General features: G+C 36.4%; 2 protein-coding genes across 8 annotated transcripts in view; one reads left to right on the top strand and one right to left on the bottom strand.

The window, feature by feature from the left end:
• The first annotated feature begins 2856 nt into the window (after nt 1–2856).
• LOC127839940 (protein GPR107-like) lies at nt 2857–8061 on the top strand. The gene is made up of 5 exons (XM_052368333.1): nt 2857–3048; nt 3946–4076; nt 4941–5034; nt 6670–6714; nt 8014–8061. Exons 1-5 carry the CDS (start codon nt 2857–2859, stop codon nt 8059–8061), a joined length of 510 nt encoding a protein of 169 aa, XP_052224293.1.
• An 11368-nt stretch (nt 8062–19429) lies between these two features.
• Nucleotides 19430–25057, bottom strand: part of LOC127837424 (NF-kappa-B inhibitor-like protein 1) — a 28809-nt gene continuing 23181 nt past the window's right edge. For 2 of the 7 annotated variants that reach the window (XM_052364485.1, XM_052364483.1), the window contains exon 6: nt 19433–21592. In XM_052364485.1, coding sequence (XP_052220445.1) covers nt 20985–21592 — 608 coding nt within the window. In that variant the 3' untranslated portion in view covers nt 19433–20984. Of the gene's footprint in view, nt 21593–22920; nt 23030–25057 lie in introns of all 7 variants that reach the window. The other 5 variants (XM_052364489.1, XM_052364487.1, XM_052364486.1 and 2 more) reach the window with 5 other exon arrangements.

The following is a 25057-nucleotide window of genomic DNA, read 5'->3' on the forward strand; positions in this document are numbered from 1 at the left end:
TATTGCCTATGCAGTAATATTCTTCCATATCCCCAGTCTAGTAAAGAGAGTGTGGCCCAGTGTTTGATTTATAAGAACTTTCCAGAAAACTGTTTCTGACTATGATTACTGTCGCCACTGTGTCATAGCAATTGCTGAATTTGCCGCTTATTGATTTCAAAATTAAAACAATTGTGTAACACCAGGACAAACTTGGTAGAATTTCGATTGATAAACTTTAATTACTTAGTACTAGTAGAAGCAGCCTTACTAATAATACAATTGACATAATGCTATGAATGGCATAATTGTATTGATAAAATATCCATACAGTTGTTAGTAACACTGTTATGACAATTATCCCCGTTATAACCTATTGGTTTTATACAGAAAATCAACAACATGACAAAACAACTGCTTCAGTGGCGGTGATAGCTAGCATTCCGGTTATTTTGCTTCAGCAGCCTTTAACCTGATGGGTACAGGTTTGAATCCCACGCGGACCTATTAAATTCCCCCCCCCCCTATTTCAGGCATAATAGACACAAATTTTTGTATTTTATTGTCATTTCGGTCATAATCTTTCAATCTGAATAAAACATTAAGTGGCAAATGAAGTTATAAGTTTATATTATCAAATGTTAAACATTCAGAAGTACCCTTGATATTGTTTGAACGTAATTGACCTCCTTTCAGAAGTAACAAGTGATGTGTTTGTGAAACACTATGTCCCCTTTTCAGCGATTTTGACCTATATATTTTATCTTTGACCTTGAAGGATGACCTTGACCTTTCACCACTCAAAATGTGCAGCTCTATGAGATACACTTGTATGCCAAATATCAAGTTGCTATCTTCAATATTGCAAAAGTTATGGCAAATGTTAAAGTTTGTGCAAACCAACAAACCAACAGACAGGGCAAAACCAATATGTCCTTGGACATAAAAAGTAGAAATAACTCAACCTGCTATATCCACACTGCTTTCATTGCATAAATCACTGTCGGTACCACAACATGCATCAACTTGTTTAACTGGTTCATAAGGAGCCCTCTTTCTACCACAATCCGTACAGGTCTGTTCGACATGTTGTATACATCCCATACAAAACGATGCCTGTATTTTGTTAAGATTTCTATAATGTTTATCACTGTATAATCTGTCCAAAATATCTAAGGATTGAGATTAAATGTGTCGTCTATTTAATACAGCTTCATCACTTTGTAAGTTCCAGTGGTTATGTTGAAATTCAGTTCCACATTTCTTTCTAAATGGTCCCGCCATTTTCCCAGAATGTTACAAAAGTCCAATGTCAGTTGCCATAACTTGCTCGTTAAGTAAAGTTATTGTTCAAAAACAGACAAGTCTGATAATTTTGTGCATATAAAGACTTGCTCCTTCCGGAAAAAAACTGTCAAAAACGGGCAAGTGTAGAAATGTTACAAGTTTCTTAACATGGTTCATGTTTTAGCTATAATATCTGAAAAATAACCATACTTTTAAAAGTAAACAGTTAAAATTCGTATAATTACTAAAAAGATTAGATTTAGATATTCAAGATTTTTCTTGAATATGTTTAAGGTGTCAGTTGCCCATAAGCCAAGGCATATGCAAAAGGGGTACATTTTATTGCTCGTTGAGGAAAGTATTTTTGCAAAACAGGCAACTGTCGCAAGTAATAATAGTTTTAATAACACGACTTGCTCCTTCTGGCAAGTTAGTGTCAAAATCGGGAGAGTGTGTAAAATATGAATTAATACTAAAATTTCTCCACTTTGTGTTTGAGTATCTGACAAACAATGGCATATTGAGAGAACTGCGATGGTGAAATGTTAGATAATTGTTCTAAGATTAAATTCAATTATTTAAGATATTTCTTTGATATGTTCTGTGATGCCCTAAAATCATACGCTAAAGCATAATGAAAAAATGGCGTATTCTCTTGCTCGTTCAGAAAAGTAGATTTCAAAACGGGTGGGTTGGTCAAACAGTGCATACTAGACGGCTTGCTCTTTCGGGCAAGTTTGATTCCAAAACGGGAAAGTGCACAAAATGTTCATAAATACTTAAATCGTTCAACTTTGAGTTTGAAAATCTGAAAAACACCGACATTTTAAGAAAATCGCAACGGTGAAATGTAAGATAATTATTTTAAGATTGAATTCATTTGTTCAATGTGTTTCTTGGATGTTTTATGTCATGACTGAACACTATACACCAATCCACATGGAAAACAGAGCGCATTCTATTGCTCGTTCGGGAAATTCAAATTCAAAACGGGCAAGTGATTACATAATGTAACCTCGACGACTTTCTCCTTCTGGCAAGTTTTTGTTCAAAACAGGCAAGTGCGTGAAATATTGATAGATGCAAAAAGTTGCTCAACTTTGGGCTTGAATATCTGACGAACAACGACATTTTTAAAAAAACGTGACGGTCTAATTTAAGATAATTGTTTTAAGATTAGATTCAGTTATTTAAGTTGTTCCTTGGATGAGTTGTGTGATGCCCGGACACGTTTTGCCAAGGTATATACAAAATGGTTGTTTTCTTGCCTGAGCGGGCAATTTTTCAATCAATATTTCCCGATCGGGCAAGTCAAAAGGGGATTCCCCAACTTTCCCAATTGGGCAAGATCCCCGACTGTACATAGGAAACTGAATCAAGAGCGTTTCAATATACCTAAGGCATTTTATGCAGTCATGCTGAAAAAAAGCTTTAAAAAAGAGTCAGATAAATAAACAAACAACTGCTCTGTTTGGCAGATGAAATACCACTTCATCAACAAGAAGGGCATTCACAGATTCATTTGAAGTGCTGTGTTTAATGCACATGTGGAAAGTGTCGTTCCTAATTAACATTTACAGTGTTTTGCAGATGAACTACCACTTCATCCAGAAGGGGAGTATCCATGTGGAGGCGTGGGCTGTGCTATTCTACATCGCCTACCTGTCCCGGGACATCCTGCTCCTCATCACCATCATACTGATTGGCGCAGGCTGGACCTTCATCAAACATGTGCTCTCCAAGAAGTTGAAGAAACTCTTCCTCATTGTTATACCACTACAGGTGAGATTCTTGATCATTTCTGGATTGGAGGTTTTGTTATACCTAAGGAGGGAGCAGTTAAATAACAAGCTACACATTTTTGACACATGTGTAGTCCTTTATAAAGTTATACTACATTAAAGACCTTTCTTAATAGATTGAAGTTTTAAAGGCTTTGTTTCAGATCTGATGAGCAGGCTGTTCTGGTTTTATGCTGTTTTCACTTTGCTTCTGAGCATGAAAGTGTTTAGAACAAGTCTCTCTGTCAGTAGGTCAGATCGCATTAAACATGTTTTAAGTTTGTGGAGAAAATTTGTCCTTATTTTTCAACGGATTAAATTGGAATGCAAAATTTGTCCTTATTGTAAATTGTAAATGTTCAAGACACTTTTCAATGCCAGTGATGCGAACATGCCTGAGTAGTCTGTCCTTGAACGTTGCTGACAAAGAGGGTTTGGAGTATCATTCTTGAAACCATAAGTTATTTGTTGTTTTTTTGTTTTTGGAATAAATGTTTATTTCGAATTGAATGTACCTATATCTAGGTTGATTTCAACGTACATATAGCTACATGTACAAATGTCTACAAAACTGCAAGAATTAATCCACAAACTTTATGTATAAACAAAGTATACATGTGTTATTGGCTTGTATGGATCTCTGTATATGGAATAAAAGCTGGCTATTTTCTGGTTAATAGTTTCGTTCAGGGTTACTTTTAACCAAAAATCCAGAAAAAAATAGTTTGTTACAGAAAAACTTTTTTAGAAATCGTATCTAATGGACATCATATACCATTTCTAAAAGAGTTTTCTGTTACACTTTCTGTAGACCGAAGTTTTGTTTAGAAGAGACATCCTTTCAACATAAAATTTAATAAAAATGGAAAAAACGCATTGAAATCTCCGTCTTCTTCAGATACTGAGCAACATTGCGTGGATCATCGTGGAGGAGAGTGAGGAGGGTAATTCCCAGTACACGACCTGGAAGCAGATCTTTGTGCTCATTGACTTGCTATGCTCCGTGGCCATTCTATTCCCTGTTTTCTGGTAGGTGTTACTGACTGCTGGTCAATCAGTTTTTTTCACTACTTTTGGAATGGGCTGTGGGTTTTGGACTGGTAAATATTGGGTTGTTTTGACAAAAATTGGAAAATCATTGGGGTTTTTTAAAATGAGCATGGTTGTGTTCAATATTATACTTTCTAAGGTTCAACTTATAGAGCTGGATAGGGAAATGAACAAAAGTTGCGATTAAAAAAAAGTATTGTTTTTTTAAATTGTGAAATTACCGGTAAGGCTGTCATTGAGTAAATACATGTATGTAGTTTTTGAAAATGGGAATGGGATACAGATCTTATTAACTTTTCTTCCCCAGCCAATGGCGAAGGGATATAGAATTAGTGTTGTCCGTCCGTAACAATCTTTTCAGGGCTATATCTTTGAAACTATATAGATATAAAAACGAAACTGCATGGGTGTATAGATATCAATGAGGTGAAGTGCCATGCTCAAGAACCATAAACTTCACTTTTATATAGTAGTTATTGCCATTTTTTTTATGATGTAACGTTTGAGGGCTATATCTCAGACATAATACAATATTTCAACATGTAACTTCATGAGTGTATAGATATTAATGAGGAGAAGTGCAATGCCCAAGATCCATAACCCTACACTTCCATAAAAAGAGTAATTGCCCTTTTGTTGTTTTTGTAAGATGTAACTTTTCAAAGATATCTCAGATACAATAAAAGATTATCATAACAATATATCTCAGATAGGATAAAAGATTTCAACATGAAATTTTATGGGTGTGTAGAGATCAATGAGAAGTGCCATGCACATGAACCATAACCTTACACTTTTTAAATAAGAGTTAAATTCTGTATATAATTCATGGTCATTTTGCAGGTCAATCAGTCACCTTCAACAAGCCACCATGGCCGATGGAAAGGCTGATTCCAGTCTAACAAAGCTCAAACTATTTAAACACTTCTATAAAATGGTTAGTAAGCTTTGATTTCTCTTGTAAAAGATCTTATACTGAGCGGACTTCATTTTAATCTCACAAAAATAGAGATTTATAATCAATTTAATTATGTTTCACAAATAAAGGTAATGTGAAATATTGAAATGATATTATTAAGAATTTCCTACATTTACTGATCACAGGGTTAGTGCTAAGTAAGTACATGTTTACATATATTGCATAGGAACTGATATGATTCTTGATAACAGTCTCCTGGTTACACCTTTTAAAAAAAAACAACAAGATTTTGGTATTAAAATAGTCACATAATATTATTGACTTTAGTGTTTCACTGTTTTAAACTCGCACAAATACTGGCTTATTAAAGGTTTGATTTTTATGCTCCCCAAAATTTTTTTTGGGGGAGCATATAGTCGCCGCTTCGTCTGTCCGTCCGTGCACAATTTTTGTCCGGGCTATTTCTCAGCAACTAATGACCAGAATTCAATTAAACTTTATGGAAAGCTTTACTACTAAGAGGAGATGTGCATATTATCAGCGGGTTCTGGTCGGATGATTTTTCACAGAGTTATGGCCCTTTGAAATTTTCCATAAACTGTACATATAGTGCAATTCTTGTCCGGTGCTATTTCTCGGTAATTAATGACCGGAATTCAATTAAACTTTATGGGAAGCTTTACTACCAAGAGGAGATGTGCATATTATCAGCCGGTTCTGGTCGGATGATTTTTCACAGAGTTATGGCCCTTTGAAATTTTCCATTAACTGTACATATAGTGCAATTCTTGTCCGGGCTATTTCTCAGCAATAAATGACCGGAATACAATGAAACTTTATGGGAAGCTTCACTACCAAGAGGAGATGTGCATATTATCAGCCTGTTCTTGTCGGATGATTTTTCACAGAGTTATGGCTCTTTGAAATTTTCCATTGTACATATAGTTCAATTCTTGTCCGAGCTATTTCTCAGCAACTTATTATGGGAATTCAATGAAACTTTATGGGAAGCTTCACTACCAAGAGGAGATGTGCATATTATCAGCCTGTTCTAGTCGGATGATTTTTCACAGAGTTATGGCCCTTTAAAATTTTCCATTGTACATATAGTGCAATTCTTGTCCGAGCTATTTTTCAGCAACTTATTACGGGAATTCAATTAAACTTTATGGAAAGCTTCACTACCAACAGGAGATGTGCATATTATCAGCCGGTTATGGTCGGATGATTTTTCAGAGTTATGGCCCTTTGAAATTTTCTATAAACTGTACATATAGTGCAATTCTTGTCCGACTATTTCTCCCCAACTACTGACTGGAATACAATGAAGCTTTATGGGAAGCTTAACTACCTTGAGGAGATGGGCATGTTATGAGTGGGTTCTGGTTACATGATTTATTTAGAGAGTTATGGCCCTTTGAAATTTTTAAGTTGCTAAACCATCCATCGTATTATTTTGTCCAAAGTTATGCCCCTCAAGACGTTTCCTTTTATCCTGAATATATAGTGCAATATTGTGACAAAAAAAACCTTTGGGGAGCATCACCCGTCTCTGACGGTTCTTGTTTATTTGTATTGTGTGTTAAGTTCAAACTGGTGATTTCATGTATGAAAAGGATTTATATTAACTTAGTGTCTTTTTCTTATTTTCAGGTGGTGTGCTATATCTACTTCACAAGGATTTTTGTGTTCATTATAGTAAGTTAACTTAGTCTATGCTATATTATAGTTTATTCATTTAAGCTTCCCAATGGCAAAAATGGATGTTATGTTTACAGTTATAATAAATTACATTTCTTAATCCAGTGTTGTATACAGTCAATCTTGTATTAAGCAACCTATTAAGGGAGTAATCAAAAGTGGTCTCTTAATTATATGGTCTTGAAAAAAGACCATTCTGGAAAACAGTTAAATCTTCACTATCAAATTCATAGACCGATTCTGTGACACAACTATCATGCATATCATTTAAATTATATAAAATAATTGTATACACATGTAGTTTGTGAAAACAACTGTGATATTACATTGTAGCTCATCATGATAAACGCTTTTTAAATATATATCAAAACTTGCCTTGGAAGCATTTGATATATTTGCATCGAGTGTTTTATGCAATCATGCACATTTTGAGGTGTGTTAAGATTGGTAAATTGATGCTGAACGTATTAAGGGAAAGTAATGTTAGGAATCGTTTTGAACACATGCTTGTATGTATGTTCCGGTATCATAAAAGTGGAAGATGAGAGGGTATAAGAGTAGGGAAATTTATTAAATGGCTTAAAGCTCATTATAGCAACGGCCTTCTTGCACTTGTTTCATTGATATACAAATGGCCGGGACAATTTTCAGATCCCATGGTATTATATATAGTCTGCATTACTATTCCTAACCATAGGATAACAGGCTGACAAAATATCATTTTCATGAATAGATAGCTTTCACATCTGGAAAGTATTGCTCATTCAAGCGCATAATGGTAAATTTCACCAAATCGAGCAGATAACAGTATCTGTGACAATGCAAACAACCCCTGCACGTTAACTGTTTGAAGAGCTTTGTTTAATTGGTTTAATTCCCTTCAGAAAATCAGGCACTGAAACCAATGAGACGTCACATTAATTATTCATGATTACAAAATTTCGCTAACCTAATCTCCAACAGTCATCAAGAAGCATAGCATATTTTAATGAACGTGGGTTCCGACAACAAAAAGGGGCATGTGCTAAGAAATATTATGTTTTATGAAATGTAATATTATAGTAAACATAAAATATACATTGTTAAATTATTATTATGATTACATGTATATATATTGTTTAAATTTTATTATTGATAATATTTAAATATCAATTGTTAAAATATTATAATTGTTATTACAGCAGATGACAGTTCTGTTCAAGTATGAGTGGATGAAAGAGTTATTCCGGGAGATAGTGACCATTTTTTTCTTCGTTGTGACTGGTTACAAGTTCCAGCCTACGACGGACAATGCAGGTGCCCTCTGATGATGAAGACGAGGAGTATGAAATGGACACCGTGTAAGCAACTGATCATGTTACCATTACAGCCTTTGAGAAAACTTGGCTAAATGCATGTGCTTAAATCCAATTGAGCTTACAGTTTAATATCAATATATTCTGAGAAAACTGGTCTTAACCCATTCCCTTATCAGATGTGCTTTTTGACACATTTGCAGTCCCTTAGTTAATCAAATTAAATTACAGACCATTCTGAATAAATTCAAATTTTAAAGGCTTCAATTCAAACCCTTAGATACTGATGATCTGCAAACAGCATAAAACCTGAACAGCTTGCAAGTTAAGCGCAGACTGTTTCGGTTTTATGGCGGTTTCATATAGCCATTATCACTTTGTATCAGAGCAGGAAAGGGATATTATTACCAACAAGCCTCGTATCTTGAAAACTTGGCTTAACAAAGTAAAGTTCAGTGTCGTCCCAGATTAGCCTGTGCAGTCTGCAGTCCCAGATAAGTCTGTGCAGTCTGCAGACCCAGATAAGTCTGTGCAGTCTGCAGTCCCAGATAAGTCTGTGCAGTCTGCAGTCCCAGATAAGTCTGTGCAGTCTGCAGTCCCAGATAAGTCTGTGCAGTCTGCAGTCCCAGATAAGTCTGTGCAGTCTGCAGTCCCAGATAAGTCTGTGCAGTCTGCAGTCCCAGATAAGTCTGCAGTCCCAGATAAGTCTGTGCAGTCTGCAGTCCCAGATTAGCCTGTGCAGTCTGCAGTCCCAGATTAGCCTGTGCAGTCTGCAGTCCCAGATTAGTCTGTGCAGTCTGGAGTCCCAGATTAGTCTGTGCAGTCTGGAGTCCCAGATTAGTTTGTGCAGTGTGCAGTCCCAGATTAGTCTGTGCAGTGTGCAGTCCCAGATTAGCCTGTGCAGTGTGCAGTCCCAGATTAGTCTGTGCAGTGTGCAATCCCAGATAAGTATGTGCAGTCTGCAGTCCCAGATTAGCCTGTGCAGTCTGCAGTCCCAGATAAGTCTGTGCAGTCTGCAGTCCCAGATAGGTCTGTGCAGTCTGCAGTCCCAGATAAGTCTGTGCAGTCTGCAGTCCCAGATAAGTCTGTGCAGTCTGCAGTCCCAGATTAGTCTGTGCAGTCTGCAGTCCCAGATTAGTCTGTGCAGTCTGCAGTCCCAGATAAGTCTGTGCAGTCTGCAGTCCCAGATAAGTCTGTGCAGTCTGCAGTCCCAGATAAGTCTGTGCAGTCTGCAGTCCCAGATAAGTCAGTGCAGTCTGCACAGGCTAATCAGCAACAACACTTTCGCCTTTATGGAATTTTCTTCCAAATGAAGTGCCTTGTAAATAAAAATCCAGTTTAGATTGAAAGTTTGTTCCTGATTAGCATGTGAAGACTGCACTGGCTAATCTGGGACGACACTTAACACACATGCATAACACACATGCATAACACGCATGCATAACACACATGCATAACACACATGCAGAACACACATGCAGAACACACATGCAGGACACACATGCAGAACACACATGCAGAACACACATGCAGAACACACATGCAGGACACACATGCAGAACACACATGCAGAACACACATGCAGGACACACATGCAGGACACACATGCAGGACACACATGCAGGACACACATGCAGAACACACATGCAGAACACACATGCAGAACACACATGCAGAACACACATGCAGGACACACATGCAGAACACACATGCAGGACACACATGCAGAACACACATGCAGGACACACATGCAGGACACACATGCAGGACACACATGCAGAACACACATGCAGGACACACATGCAGGACACACATGCAGGACACACATGCAGGACACACATGCAGGACACACATGCAGGACACACATGCAGGACACACATGCAGAACACACATGCAGAACACACATGCAGAACACACATGCATAACACACATGCAGAACACACATGCAGAACACACATGCAGGACACACATGCAGGACACACATGCAGAACACACATGCAGGACACACATGCAGGACACACATGCAGGACACACATGCAGGACACACATGCAGGACACACATGCAGAACACACATGCAGAACACACATGCAGAACACACATGCAGAACACACATGCAGAACACACATGCAGAACACACATGCAAGACACACATGCAGAACACACATGCAGAACACACATGGAGGACACACATGCAGGACACACATGCAGGACACACATGCAGGACACACATGAAGGACACACATGCAGAACACACATGCATAACACACATGCAGAACACACATGCAGGACACACATGCAGGACACACATGCATAACACATGCAGGACACACATGCAGAACACACATGCAGAACACACATGCAGAACACACATGCAGAACACACATACAGAACACACATGCAGAACACACATGCAGAACACACATGCAGGACACACATGCAGGACACTCATGCAGGACTCACATGCAGGACACACATGCAGAACACACATGCAGGACGCACATGCAGGACACACATGCAGGACACACATGCAGGACACACATGCAGAACACACATGCAGAACACACATGCAGGACACACATGCAGGACACACATGCAGGACACACATGCAGAACACACATGCAGAACACACATGCAGAACACACATGCAGAACACACATGCAGAACACACATGCAGAACACACATGCAGAACACACATGCAGGACACACATGCATAACACACATGCAGGACACACATGCAGAACACACATGCAGAACACACATGCAGAACACACATGCAGAACACACATGCAGGACGCACATGCAGGACACACATGCAGGACACACATGCAGGACACACATGCAGAACACACATGCAGAACACACATGCAGAACACACATGCAGAACACACATGCAGGACACACATGCAGGACACACATGCAGGACACACATGCAGAACACACATGCAGAACACACATGCAGAACACACATGCAGGACACACATGCAGAACACACATGCAGAACACACATGCAGGACACACATGCAGAACACACATGCAGGACACACATGCAGAACACACATGCAGGACACACATGCAGAACACACATGCAGGACACACATGCAGAACACACATGCAGGACACACATGCAGAACACACATGCAGGACACACATGCACAAAGCCCAGTTTTCCCAGAACGAGGCTCATATTAGACTGGCTAACTCAGTTGGATGTAGAGCGCTGGACTACAAAGTCCCTATAAAGCATGGTGGCACAGTTGTGGAAAAACTGCCTGAGGAAAGACCCGATGACATGTGTTTCACCGTTGAACTTTGTCTCATACAAAAACTGTTGGACATGTTTTTGTTTTTTGTTGGATATAAATTAATCCTGAACAGTTTCTGATGAGGTGTTTAAGTATTAAGCAAAAGCTTAAAAAGCATTTCGTCATTAAATACAGATTAGATTGTGGAAAATAGCACCTTAATACATACTCCAACCAGCAATAAATTTGATTATTTTGGCAGAAATCACGGCAACTTTAAGGGTTCTTGAATGATATGAATACATGGCTCAAGTACAATATTTTGCACCACGTTTTTGTTTTCTTATGATTATTGTTCAATTTATTTTTTATTTTAAATAAAAATTTGCATTGTAAATGCTTTGAATTACTGTATTTTATTTCTCAATTCAAATATGTAAAATTATTACCCTTTTTATACTATTATGTTATTTTGTGAATTAAATTTAACCATGTGCAAATAACTGCATGAACTGAAAATATGAGAACTGTAGATTGTAAATTGCAAAGTCAAATTCAAAACTGAGTGGTTGGACCACATTACTTAGAGTTCAGCAATGTTTTGTCCACGTTCAATATTATTGTGACTTTCATTGTACAATTTAAAGAGGCGGTCAACCAGATTGACGAAAAAAGAAGTTCTAAAATACCGTATTTTTTTTTACAATTATTAGTTTATATTGATTAAAATATCACAACTGTTATATTACATTACTTGAAAAATGTTGTTAAGTTTTCATATTTTCATTATATTTGGTAATAAAATTTTACTGAGAAGATTGATCATCATCGTCACATGGTAAACCCAGGAATGCAAATTGGGCATGCGTAGTGAATTGTATATATTTTATATATAAAATGATCAATCTACTTGTGTTATTTATAGTGTGTATATCGTTATGTCACCTATTTTCGCGATGTGCGATTTCACTACTGTATGCAAATGTCTAGTAAGAGCCTGACAGACAGACAGACAATTGGGTGAATCCAGTTACTTTTTAGGGGAAGGGGGTATCAAAATATAATTAAAAAAAATACACATGCAAATATTCATTTAAAGAAATTAAAGTATGCATAAGCTTAAAAGCTTGGTTATTTATGCATTGTTTGCTATATTTGGTCAATTTTATATATATTTGTTCTTACTATACACTATATACTAAGCTAATCTCTAGTTTTACTGTTTATCTGGTACATTGCAAGTTCATGATGCTTTTTCACTATTTGTTGTATTAGAAAATGATAGCCCATCATGTTACCATGTGTATGAGATACCATGTGTACGAGATTGTTTTATGAATCTTATGTATTTTATTGAACTGGAGATTAAAATACATGTACACAAAAATGGAAGAATTGTGCGTGACTCAAATGTTAACTATTTGCGGTTATTATGACCCTCTTCGAAGAAGAAGGGGTATATTGTTTTGCTGGCTGTCTGTCTGTAGATGTCGGTAGACCAGTTTGTTTCCGATCAATAACTCGTCAACGCATTGACCGATTGGCTTGATACTTCACATGTGCATTGGCCTTAGACAGTAGATGACCCCTATTGAAATTGGGGTCACTAGGTCAAAGGTCGAGTTCACTATCACACTAAGTGTGAAAATCGTTTCCGATCAATAACTCGTCAACAGATTGACCGATTGGCTTGATAGTTCACATCTGCATTGGCCTTAGACAGTAGATGACCCCTATTGAAATTTAGGTCACTAGGTCAAAGGTCAAGGTCACTATCACACTAAGTGTGAAAATAGTTTCCGATCAATAAATCGTCAACAGATTGACCGATTGGCTTGATACTTCACATGTGCATTTGCCTTAGACAGTACATGACCCCTATCAAAATTCTGGTCACTTGGTCAAAGGTCAAGGTCACTATAACACTAAGTGTGAAAATTGTTTTCCATCAGTAACTCGTCAACGAATTGATCAATTGGCTTGATACTTCACATGTGCATTGGCCTTGGACAGTAAATGACCCCTATTGAAATTGGGGTCACTAGGTCAAATGTCAAGGTCACTATCACATAAAAAGTGAAAATTTGTGTCCGATCAATAACTCGTCAACCAATTGACGGATTGGCTTGATAATTCACGTGCATTGTCCTTGGACAGTAGAGAACCCCTATTGAAATTGGGGTCACTAGGTCAAGAGTCAAGGTCACTATCACACTAAGTGTGAAAATCGTTTCCGATCAATAACTAATCAACCAATTGCCCGATTGGCTTGATACTTCACATGTGTATTTACCTTGGATAGTAGATTACCCCAATTGAAATGGGGTCACTAGGTCAAGGTTACTGATACACATTAAGAATACAATCGTTTCCGATAATTAACTCGTCAACTGATTCACAGAGTGGCTTGATACTTCTCTCATAACATTAGTTATATAGATCATTTGATTTATTTAAGTTCACAATAGCAGGTTCAATACATTATTTGAGATACAGAACAAAAGGTCCACATTATGAAAGAACAAGCCTCGTTCTCGGAAAACTGGTCTTAATGCACATGTGTAAAGTGTCCCAGATTTGACGGTGGAGTCTCCACAGGCTAAACAGGGACGACGCTTTGAGCCTTGACTAGACTTTTCCTTAAGAAGAGATTTTCTTTAACCCAAACATTCCATATAAGCTGAAAGTGCTGTCTGTGATAGCCTGTGTGGACTGCACAGGCTAAACTGGAACAACACTTTAGGCACATGCATTTAGCCCAGTTTTTCCAGAGCATGGCTCACATGAAGTATATAGTTAAAACTAGTATGAAAATAATGAGACTCTAAACTGAGCCAAATAAACTTTTGTATTCAAAACAGTGTTTTTTTTTAAATATAATGTTTTGAAAACAACAATATTGTTTACAGACATGGACATTGTGTATCTAAATATAATTAAATTAAGGACTGTATAAGAATGTTTGGTCATAGCACCTGCATTAAAAAACTTGTAGGATGTTGCCAACATAGTGTTCTTCTTTAGCCGATTGTATAAAAGTGGATAATTCTTATCAAGATAATTCTTAACAAGCGGATAACTTTTGGTTATCTTTATTTTATAGAATGTCTTTTTGGTTAGCAATTGTATAAAAAATAGAAATCCAAACAGGTGCACCTTTCCGTTAAGTTTTAGATAAGATTTAGCCAAAGTATTTGACTCTGTTTATCTTTATTCAAATCAACTTAACCAAAGGATTGGCTAGAGTAATCCATTTGTATACAATTGACTACTGGTAAGTAAGTTGTTTTTCTCTCTCATTGTGACATTCACAAGATGTTAATGTTATTAATAATCCCCGATATTTGGTTCTTATGAGATATGGTACATTTGAATTAATGGACACCCTTTGGGGCAACAAACATGGAAAATCTGCCAAGAAGTAGGAAACAAGATTTGTGCAATTTTAGATGGATTGTAATCTTCAATAAACAATGTAAAATGTAAATTTTGTTGTGATTTACCCTGAAAACAAATTGAGCAAACTTAATAAAATATACACACACTTAATTATTATTTATTAAAAAAAGTATGTCAACTAAGTGAAATCTTAAAATTATTATTCATCAACACCAACTTAACATTTACCTTTAATTAGTTTAATACATGAAGTGCACAGCTGGTACAATTTTGTCAACATGTTTAAATGCACACAAAATGACAATTCTATACAACATTTTTAATTGAGTCATGAAATTGTATGTCTAAGCAATGAAATCAATTAATAAAAACAAGTGTTCCGCAGTCGGAGACATATGCCCCTCCAAACAGGGCTTTGAACTAGTGACCCCAATTTCAATAGGGGTTATTTACTGTCCAAGGCCAATGCGCATGGGAAGTATCAAGACAATCAGTCGATTCGTTGACGAGTTATTGATCGGAAACGATTTCACACTTAGTGTGTAACAGTGACCTTAACCTTTGACCTAGTGACCCCAATTTCAATAGAGGTCATCTACTGTCCAAGGCCAATGCACATGTGAAGTATCAAGCCAATGTGTGAATCAGTTGACGAGTTATTGATGGGAAACGATTTCACACTGAGTGTGCAACAGTGACCTTGACCTTTAACCTAGTGGCCCTTATTTCATTAGGAGTCATCTACTGTGCAAGGCCAATGCACATGGGAAGTACACTTATTATTATTTCATTATTGTTATGACACCTTACCAAAATATATAGAGGATATAGTGTATTACAGAGGAAGGTCAAGTAAGAGGACATCGTGTTATGTATAAAGTATAAAAAGAACAAGGTCTCATTTATAAAGAACAAGGTCAAATATATAGAGAATATAATGTTTAATATATAGAGAGAAAGGTCTAAATATAGAACAGTGAATTATATTATAGAGAACGAGGTCAAATATACTAAAAAATATAAACATGTATTTTGTATACAGAACAATCACTGCGGGGAATCAGGTGATCACAAAAGTACATCGCACGCACAAAATGGCGGAAAAAGCTCTCGCTTAATGACGAAAATTAAGGTATTCTCATATTTTATATTATCAAAATCAATGATAACTATGCGCAGAGTACCCGCTTAGTCGCCTTATGTACTCTGTTAATTGTCGTTTTTCTTAGATTTCTGTAGTTTTCTCAAACATTCAGAAACAATGAAAATTGTACATCGTCTGAACATAGATACTTTATTTTGACGTGTTTGCTATTCAAGACTAGTTTCCAAATTCCTCACCACAGATCTAAAAAAGCTTAAACAACGTGCACAACCTTTTACGAAATATTCTAAGCGTGTTATCAAGCAAAAAATGTTGTATTTATTTCGTTGTTTGTCGTCTTGAATAGCAAACACGTCAAAATAAAGTATCTATGTTCAGACGATGTACAATTTTCATTGTTTATTGTTTATGTTTGAGAAAACCAATATAAAGTAATGGAAATTTAGTTTAGTGCAAATAAAAATTACATTTGTTTCATAAAACATATAACGTTAAGTTTCTTATTTTTAGCTCACCTGAGCACAAGGTGCTCATGGTGTGCTTTTAGGATCACCATTTGTCCTTAATGCGTCATCAACATTTGTCCTTGTTAACACTCTAAAGGTAACATTTATTGCTTGATTGTCATGAAACTTGGTAAGAAAAGTTGTCCCAATGATATCTTTTTCGTGTTCGAAACTGGGTCACACCAGGTCAAAACCTAGGTCACTTGGTCAAAATAAAAAAAAAGATTGTTAACACTAGAATTCACATTTATAGTTCAATCTTCTTAAAACTCGGTTAAAACGTGACTTAAGTAGAAACTCGGTCAAAACGTGACTTAATGATATATCAGCTTTCTTTGAAAATGGTTCAGGTTCGTTGAAAAAGATGGCCGCCAGGGGGGCATATTTGCTCACATAATTGGCTATAGTAAAACCTTTTTAACACTCTAGAAGTCACATTTATATTTCAATCTTCATGAAACTTTGTCCGAACATTTGTTGTTATGATACCTCGGCTGATTCGTAAATTATTACGGTTTGTTGAAAAACATGGCCACTAGGGAGCGGGGCAGTTTACCTTGTATGGCTATAGCAAAACCTTGTTAACACTATCGTTTATAAAAAAAACTTGCTGCACTGATGTTGTCTATTGGAACTTGTATCTGACAATGTAGAAAATACCCTAAGCACTAGTTGTAATGCACCACATGCTGAAGTGTACAAATGCATAATTTCAACATTTTCCAGGCTATCAACAGCAGTATATTATAATAGGAAGACATTCATGAACCGGGTATAATAGATATAAAACAGATAATAGATATTAAAGTCCTCAAAATGCTTTAATCCAGTAAATTCCTCTTGAAGTATCAAGTATACTCGTGTAAAGAGTATTTGCTGTTTTTTGCTAACGTCTTATATCTGCCCCGCCCCCCATCAAATTGGGCACATGTCCGGTAGAAGTTATTTTATCAGTTATTTAGCTATTTGAGTCAATAAAATATTTAACTTCCTGCGTGTGGCCACTTCTGACCCCACTCAAGATTTAGTAACACATACATGTATTCGAAGGCCTCTATATGATGCTTCATATAAAATATAACACTAGGTCATAATGACTTCATTATTAACATTAAACTTTATTTCATGGCATAACATTAACATAATTTGTATTTGGCATAAAATAGCACAAAGCATTCTTAAAGCATTCGGAAAGTCTATAACAATTCATAAAATTGGTATTAAAAGGAGGTGGTAGAATCTGGGAAGAGTTAATAGATGAGATGTAGATATACAACTATTTTATATCTTAGATACATTCGTACAAACCATTTAATGAATATTTATCTCGTTTAATTGTCTGCTTGTGTTGTAGTATTCTCATAGCTTTGAGATTCACACGATATCGATTCCACTTAACTGTTCGCTTTTCGTTTTGACTGATCCATTGTTAATGTTCAGAAGATAATCTGATTCAGTAGCGTCATGAATGCCATGGCATATTTTTTCACAAGATGGCTGCTGCTCAAAAAAGAGCTCGTGCAGAAATGCTTTTCTTTGCTCCCTTTTAGGGTGAAGATACTTTATACACTGGTGAAAGAAATGGTGAATTAATGGGCGTTTGCACAGGTGTTATTTGTTTATTGTTCCTGAATGTTTGAGAAAACTACAGATATCTAAGAAAAACGACAATTACCAGAGTACATAAGGCGACTAAGCGAGTACTCTGCGCATAGTTATCATTTATTTTGATATTATAAAATATATGATAATACCTTGATTTTCGTCATTAAGCGAGAGCTTTTTCCGCCATTTTGTGCGTACGATGTACTTTTGTGATCATGTGATTCCCCGCAATGACAATGTTCAATATTTATAGAAAAGCGTCCAATATATCCAAATAATTTCTAGAGAACAAGGTCCGATTGATATATAGAAAACATAATATTAGATCAACTTCAAGTAAAGAGAGCAATGTCTTATATAAAGAGATCAAATTCCAACATATAGAAGAGGCATAATGTCTTATATTTGAAGATCAAGGTCAATGCCGTAGAGAAGATTGTTTAATATGTAGAGAACATCATTTGATATTTATAGAACAAGGTCTGATATCCATTTGTATAGAGAACAATGCCCAACATATAGATCTCCAACATATAGAAAGCAATGTCAAATAGATCTTTATTATATAGAACAATGTAAATTATGAAACCAAGGTCAAATATATACAACTATGTGAAATATATTGAAAACCAGGTCAAATGTATCTACAATTTGTGAAATATATGTTTTTTATGGGAAATACAGATCTATGACACACTGCATAATTATGGAGATTCCTTTTGCCTCTGATATCCCATCAGTAATAAACATACTAAGGGCCACAAAAATACCTCAAATGAAATACATATGATAGTTATTCTATTTTCTTCAGATTTTCATCCATTTTGAAACTGTCCCAAGTGAACAGATTTTGCCTAAAATCATGCTAGATCCTTTCAGCAAACAGTTCAAGTTCCCTCCAACTTATCTTTATAATTATAAGAATATGAAATGACAATTACATTTTAATTCCATATTACTGACTGTTTGGGTATTTCTTAGAATAAATGAAAAATAAAGTTGTCAAGTACAAATAACCTTAAATCTCTAAACATCAACCTTAAATCATCAAACGGACCTTCTAGCACAGAAAATTATTTGGGGAAACATTAATTTTTATAGTTAAATTTAATAAAAAAAAAAGTATTTATATTTGTTGAATGATTTGCGTATTTTAATTGTATACATGCAAGTGTCCCTAGTGTACAAATGTTTAAAAATGTATACAGTTTTGACAAAAGCTAGTTTCTGCAGATTTTTTTATATAATAAAAAAAAAATCACATATTTGAAGGCCATCCTAAATTTTGATAAATCTGAGTTTTTACTTTAAGATACACTGCTTTGAGGCCAGGAAAAAAACTTTTGGGAGTATAATTTTGAAAAAGATGTGTTGAAAAACATGAACATTTCAAATTTTCAATAATTTTTTTAGAACACTTCTGATTTTGTATTTAAATTTTGCTTAAGAACATACTTCATGTTGACAAAACACAAAAATTATTGATAACATGTTTTAATAGGATTTTATTAAGTGCAAAAGACATATACATTTATCAACAAAATTTTCAAAACATTTGGTTAACATCTTTTGTTGTGAAAAAGAGATTACATCTGACAGAACGGCCCTACTAATTTATAAAACTTAAACCCTTTCCCTATGCAAATCAAACAAAACTGTTGCCATAACTTAACATCTAAAACTTGAGAAAAATTTTCATTTAGGCTTCATTGTTTTTGAAATCACCCCTAAGGAGATGGTTCTTAGAAGAGCACAACTTCTCCACCTGGTGTACATTTGTGGTATTTTTTTTGTATATTTTTTTTAATCGCATGATGAATGTTATAATAACATATAATAACTGTGTCCTCTAAATGTGACCTCAACCTCTCTGCTAAGGTGGCGGATGTAATGCATGGCGCCTTCTCCATGTGGTGAATATTCTTGGTAAGCTACCGTAAAATCATGTATATGCGTCCCCATGAAATTTCGTTGATTTTAAAGTGACTTGTTTGTGAACACGTTAATTCGTGCAATTTCTGATTTGAAAAACACAAAGAATTTGCGTCTGTCATTTTCCGATGTGTTTGTGTTACATGCGTTGATCAGTAAACCCACGAAATCAACGCAAACTAATGTCATACGAATAATGATTGAACAGAAATTTAAACTGCATGATAAAGTTAGAGTCTGTTCAAGCTGTATAATGCCCAAATATATAGAGAATAATAGGTTGGTGACGTGGATGGAGAATGGTTATCTGGCAAGTCAGAGGAATTTATCGGGTGAGCTGAACCAATTTATTATTCTATTTATCATGTTATTTCATGGATCCAACAAATTTTCTTTTTATTTTATGCCTTATTTTACCGTTCATTTACATTTATTAGAGTTTAACCGGAGAAATTTCGTTGGTATAATGACGACATTTCGTCAAAAAACAAGACGTCATTTCACAGTAACTTTTGGGTAATAAGGTTACCTGGTCAATAGCCTAATAACTTTTGGGTAATAAGGTTACCTGGTCAATAGCCAACTAACTTTTGGGTAATAAGGTTACCTGGTCAATAGCTTAATAACTTTTGGGTTATTAGGTTACCTGGTTATCAGGCTGATTTAAGGCATGTGACAGGATAAAATATTTGAATGCTATGTTTGACAATTTCCTGTGAGGTATGGAGACTAGTGTTAAATGCATCAAGCCGTTTAATCATGCTGATCATTGTGGTAATTTATTTTAAAAGCACATGATGCATGATGCAGTTACAGTGCCAAGAAGCTCGGACAGAATTATCTAACTCACTTATGCATGCACACAGGTACACTCAGCTTTTGTGACAGCTTACGCATGCTCGACAATAAGATACCAGTTATTAACCGTACAAGTTAACTATATTTTCAACATATGCATGCATATTTTTTTCTGGTTATCAACAAGTATGCAATTCTTATAATTTTTCTACAACTGAAATCTTTTAATATGTCGCACAAACCAAAAGAAGTAGAGCCTATTTTATAAAAATTAAAGAAATAGTAGTTAAAAAGATTATTTACTAAACACACGTTTATTACATTTTCATCACAATGACAAACACATATTTTTACTGAAAGCAACAAGTACCAATACAAAAAAATCACGTTTTTAACCTACATTTTGTATTTAGATTCTGAGAAAGCATCGTAACCCTGGCTATAATCTTCTCCCTGTCCGTATCACACAGACGGCTGCCAAACCTCTGCAGGAACTTATCAGGATGCCAGCGCACCTGCTGGTCCCGGAGGTACTTCCGGTACTCCGAACTACCCGGCTCCAGTTTGTCAAACAGCACTGACATATCACTGCCTTCACCCTTCACACTGGGCCATGGCACGTCAGAATACTTCATCACAGCAGTGTTTGTCTTCTCCATAGCCTTCGTGTATCTGTCCTCGTACTTCATCCTCAGTTTCAGCACATCCATGGTAGCATCCTTCAGTCTATTCTTCTCAAACTCTTTCCGCAATCGTTCCCTCGCCTCTTCCAACGTCTCTTTCCTCTTCTCAGATCCTCTGGCCTCACTCTCATCTGACCTCCCATCACTCCAGCCATCATTCACTCCTTTCTGACAATGTTGACCTCGGTTGCCATGGTTACCATGGAACGTGGCCCTCTCCTGAGCTCGTTTCCGGGCAAAGTATTCTTCCCTTATCCTGTCAGCCCAGTTGTCACACACCTCCTCAGCCTCACTGTCCCAGGACGGATCTACAAGGCAGAATTTTAAAGTAAACTTTAAAGACAAAGCCCTCTCAGCAATAACTTTCCATTCATTGTTCAGTAACTCCTTTGTTCCATCAGGGAGACCACTCTATACAGGAGATCGATTTGAAGAGACTTTACCGGTATATGCTGCAGTTTTTGAATTACTACATGGGGTTAAACACATTTTTCATTATCAAGAACCATAAAAATATCTTATTGAAGACATTTGCCCAAATGTTGATTCATATACACGGAAAATTTACTTATATATACCAAGCTGCTCTGGACTTTTTCAAATGTATCAGAAGAACAAACATGTTAAATATCAAAATTGCCTATCTTGCTTGTTGGTATTTGTTCTATAATTTCTGTTAAGAATCACTGACGATTTTTTTATTAATAATAAAGTTGGCATTTGTTGAACACATATATTTAACAAATTCAGAGATTCTTAAAAACTAGTATACAAGCAGAATCACATATAAGCTAGCTTATCAAACTTCAGACATAATTACTACTATACACATAACATGCCTTCTCGCAGGATTTTGTTAAGGCACAGGGCCATAGACTCACAGTTCAAAATGATTTTTTTTAATTTGATGAGTCCTATAATTGCATTTCTATATCACTCCAGAGCTGAGTCAGGCATACAAAAAAATAATAATTTTGAAATCCAAGCACATTGGTACCCCTGATTTTGAAATTCAGACACAGGGGTACCCCTGATTTTGAAATTCAGGCACAGAGGTACCCCTCATTTGGAAATTCAGGCACATGGGTACCCCTGACACTGAAATTCAGGCACATGGGTATCTCTGACTTTGAAATTCAGGCACATGGGTACCCCTGACTTTGAAATTCAGGCACATGGGTCCCCTGACTTTGAAATTCAGGCACATGGGTACCCCTGACTTTGAAATTCAGGCACATTGGTATCCCTGACTTTGAAATTCGGGCACATGTGTACCCCTGACTTTGAAATTCAGGTACATGGGTACCCCTGACTTTGAAATTCAGGCACAGGAATGCCACTTTGCTTAACACTTCACCACTCAGATATGCATTTTAACGCATTTGTAGTTCCTTAGAAAGTCCAAATTAATTAAAGATGTTTCTTACTAGATTCAAATTGTAAAGGCTTCACTCCAACCCTTAGATACTGATGAGCAGCAAACAGCATAAAACCTGAACAGACTGCGAGTTACAGTTACCCCTGGTTTCATGCTGTTTGCACATAGCCATTTTAAAGCCATTTTAACTTTGCTTCTGAGTTGGAAAGGGTTAAACGACGCGGGGAAAAACCTGACATAAGTAATTATCATGCGGACCTGGTTCATAGGTGCCCCACATTTCCTGGTGCTCAAACATCATCTCCTCTGCCAGCTTGTCCCTCCAAGCTCTCTCATCCTCCCTACCCCCTTGGGGCTGGCTCCAGTCCTGCAATACAATTTCCCATGTAAGGGTGAGATCTTTAATCGTGTCAGGCTACAAGGTATAGAAACATATAAACATACATGTACTAGTAATTTGTATTTCTAACCTCTTCAATAAAATAAATGTGTGCAGTATATAATGACTGTTTGCGCATCTGTAAAATTCTCACTTTGATGCCATTGAATTTGCGTGATTCTAAAACAGATTTCTCTGATAATCCTATGTGTATTTATTGATGTCTGTCTTTGGTCTGTCACACTGTTTGTTTCCATGCCAGATCTCAGACACTTATTACCTGAACTTGATGAAACTTGATATTGAGCATACCTATAAGATGGACATGTCCATCCATGCCTTTCATTACAGTCCAATTAGTTTTCAGGGAGGTATTAAAGCAGTTTTACTGATATTGTTGTTGTTCACTAAATGTTGCAATTTTTTCCTTTGTTTTCTCATATTTCAATACAACAGACCTAAAACGGTCCCACACAGATTAGCCATCTTGCTTCATCAATGAGTCTTTACTTAACATTTATATAGTAGGTAGCATTATCTATACTACAGAAAAGTTATAATCCACCACAGACTAAAGTCTGCAGTAACATTTCAGTAGTTTTGTATTTCAGCGCCTAACATAATCTTTGCATTCTTTAACTTGTTTCAATACTTTGGCATGAAAACAATCATATACATGTAACTCAAATTAATACAAGATGTGTTTGTGAAACACAATGTCCCCCTATATGATGTTTGACCTTGAAGGATGACCTTGACCTTGTGAAGGATGACCTTGACCTTTCACCACTCAAAATGTGCAGCGCCATGAGAAACACATGCATGCCAAATATCAAGTTGCTATCTTCAATATTGCAAAAGTATTCATAAAATAAGTGATTTGGGCCACATATATTTGACCTCTGACCTTGAAGGATGACCTTGACCTTTCACCACTCAAAATGTGCAGGTCCATGAGATGCACATGCATGCCAAATATCAAGTTGCTATCTTCAATATTGCAAAAGTATTTATAAAATAAGCGATTTGGGCCACATATATTTGACCTCTGACCTTGAAGGATGACCTTGACGTTGACCTTTCACCACTCAAAATGTGCAGCTCCATGAGATACACATGCATGCCAAATATCAAGTTGCTATCTTCAATATTGGAAAAGTATTCATAAAATGAACGATTTTGGCCACATACATTTGACCTCTGACCTTGAAGGATGACCTTGACCTTTCACCACTCAAAATGTGCAGCTTCATGAGATACACATGCATGCCAAATATGAAGTTGCTATCTTCAATATAGCAAAAGTTATTGCAAAATGTTAAAGTTGGCGAAAACAGACCAACAGACCAACGTACAGACCAACAGACAGGGCAAAAACAATATGTCCCCCACTACTATAGTGGGGGACATAAAAAGCTGAGATTTTAACTTAAAATACTTATAAAAGGATTCTGTATTTTATTAACTGATAATTGTATAAAATTGTAGGGGTGCTATTTTTATACGCCCGTATAAAATACGGGACGTATTATGTGAAACCCCTTGGCGGCGGGCGGGCGGCGGGCGGAAGGCATCACTTTGTCCGGACTCTAATTCAAATTGTATTCATCCGATCTTCACCAAACTTGGTCAGCAGTTGCATCTAGTTGATATCTAGGCCAAGTTCGAATATGGGTCATGCCGGGTCAAAAACTAGGTCATAGGGTCAATAAGTGCATTTTCAAAGGGGCCACTTTGTCCGGACTCTATTTCAAATTGTATTCATCCGATCTTCACCAAACTTGGTCAGCAGTTGCATCTAGTTAATATCTAGGCCAAGTTCGAATATGGGTCATGCCGGGTCAAAAACTAGATCATAGGGTCAATAAGTGCATTTTCAAAGGGGCCACTTTGTCCGGACTCTATTTCAAATTGTATTCATCCGATCTTCACCAAACTTGGTCAGCAGTTGCATCTAGTTGATATATAGGCCAAGTTCGAATATGGGTCATGCCGGGTCAAAAACTAGGTCATAGG

The sequence above is a fragment of the Dreissena polymorpha genome, chromosome 7, assembly GCF_020536995.1.
Source record: "Dreissena polymorpha isolate Duluth1 chromosome 7, UMN_Dpol_1.0, whole genome shotgun sequence".
In the NCBI taxonomy this organism is placed as follows: domain Eukaryota; kingdom Metazoa; phylum Mollusca; class Bivalvia; order Myida; family Dreissenidae; genus Dreissena; species Dreissena polymorpha.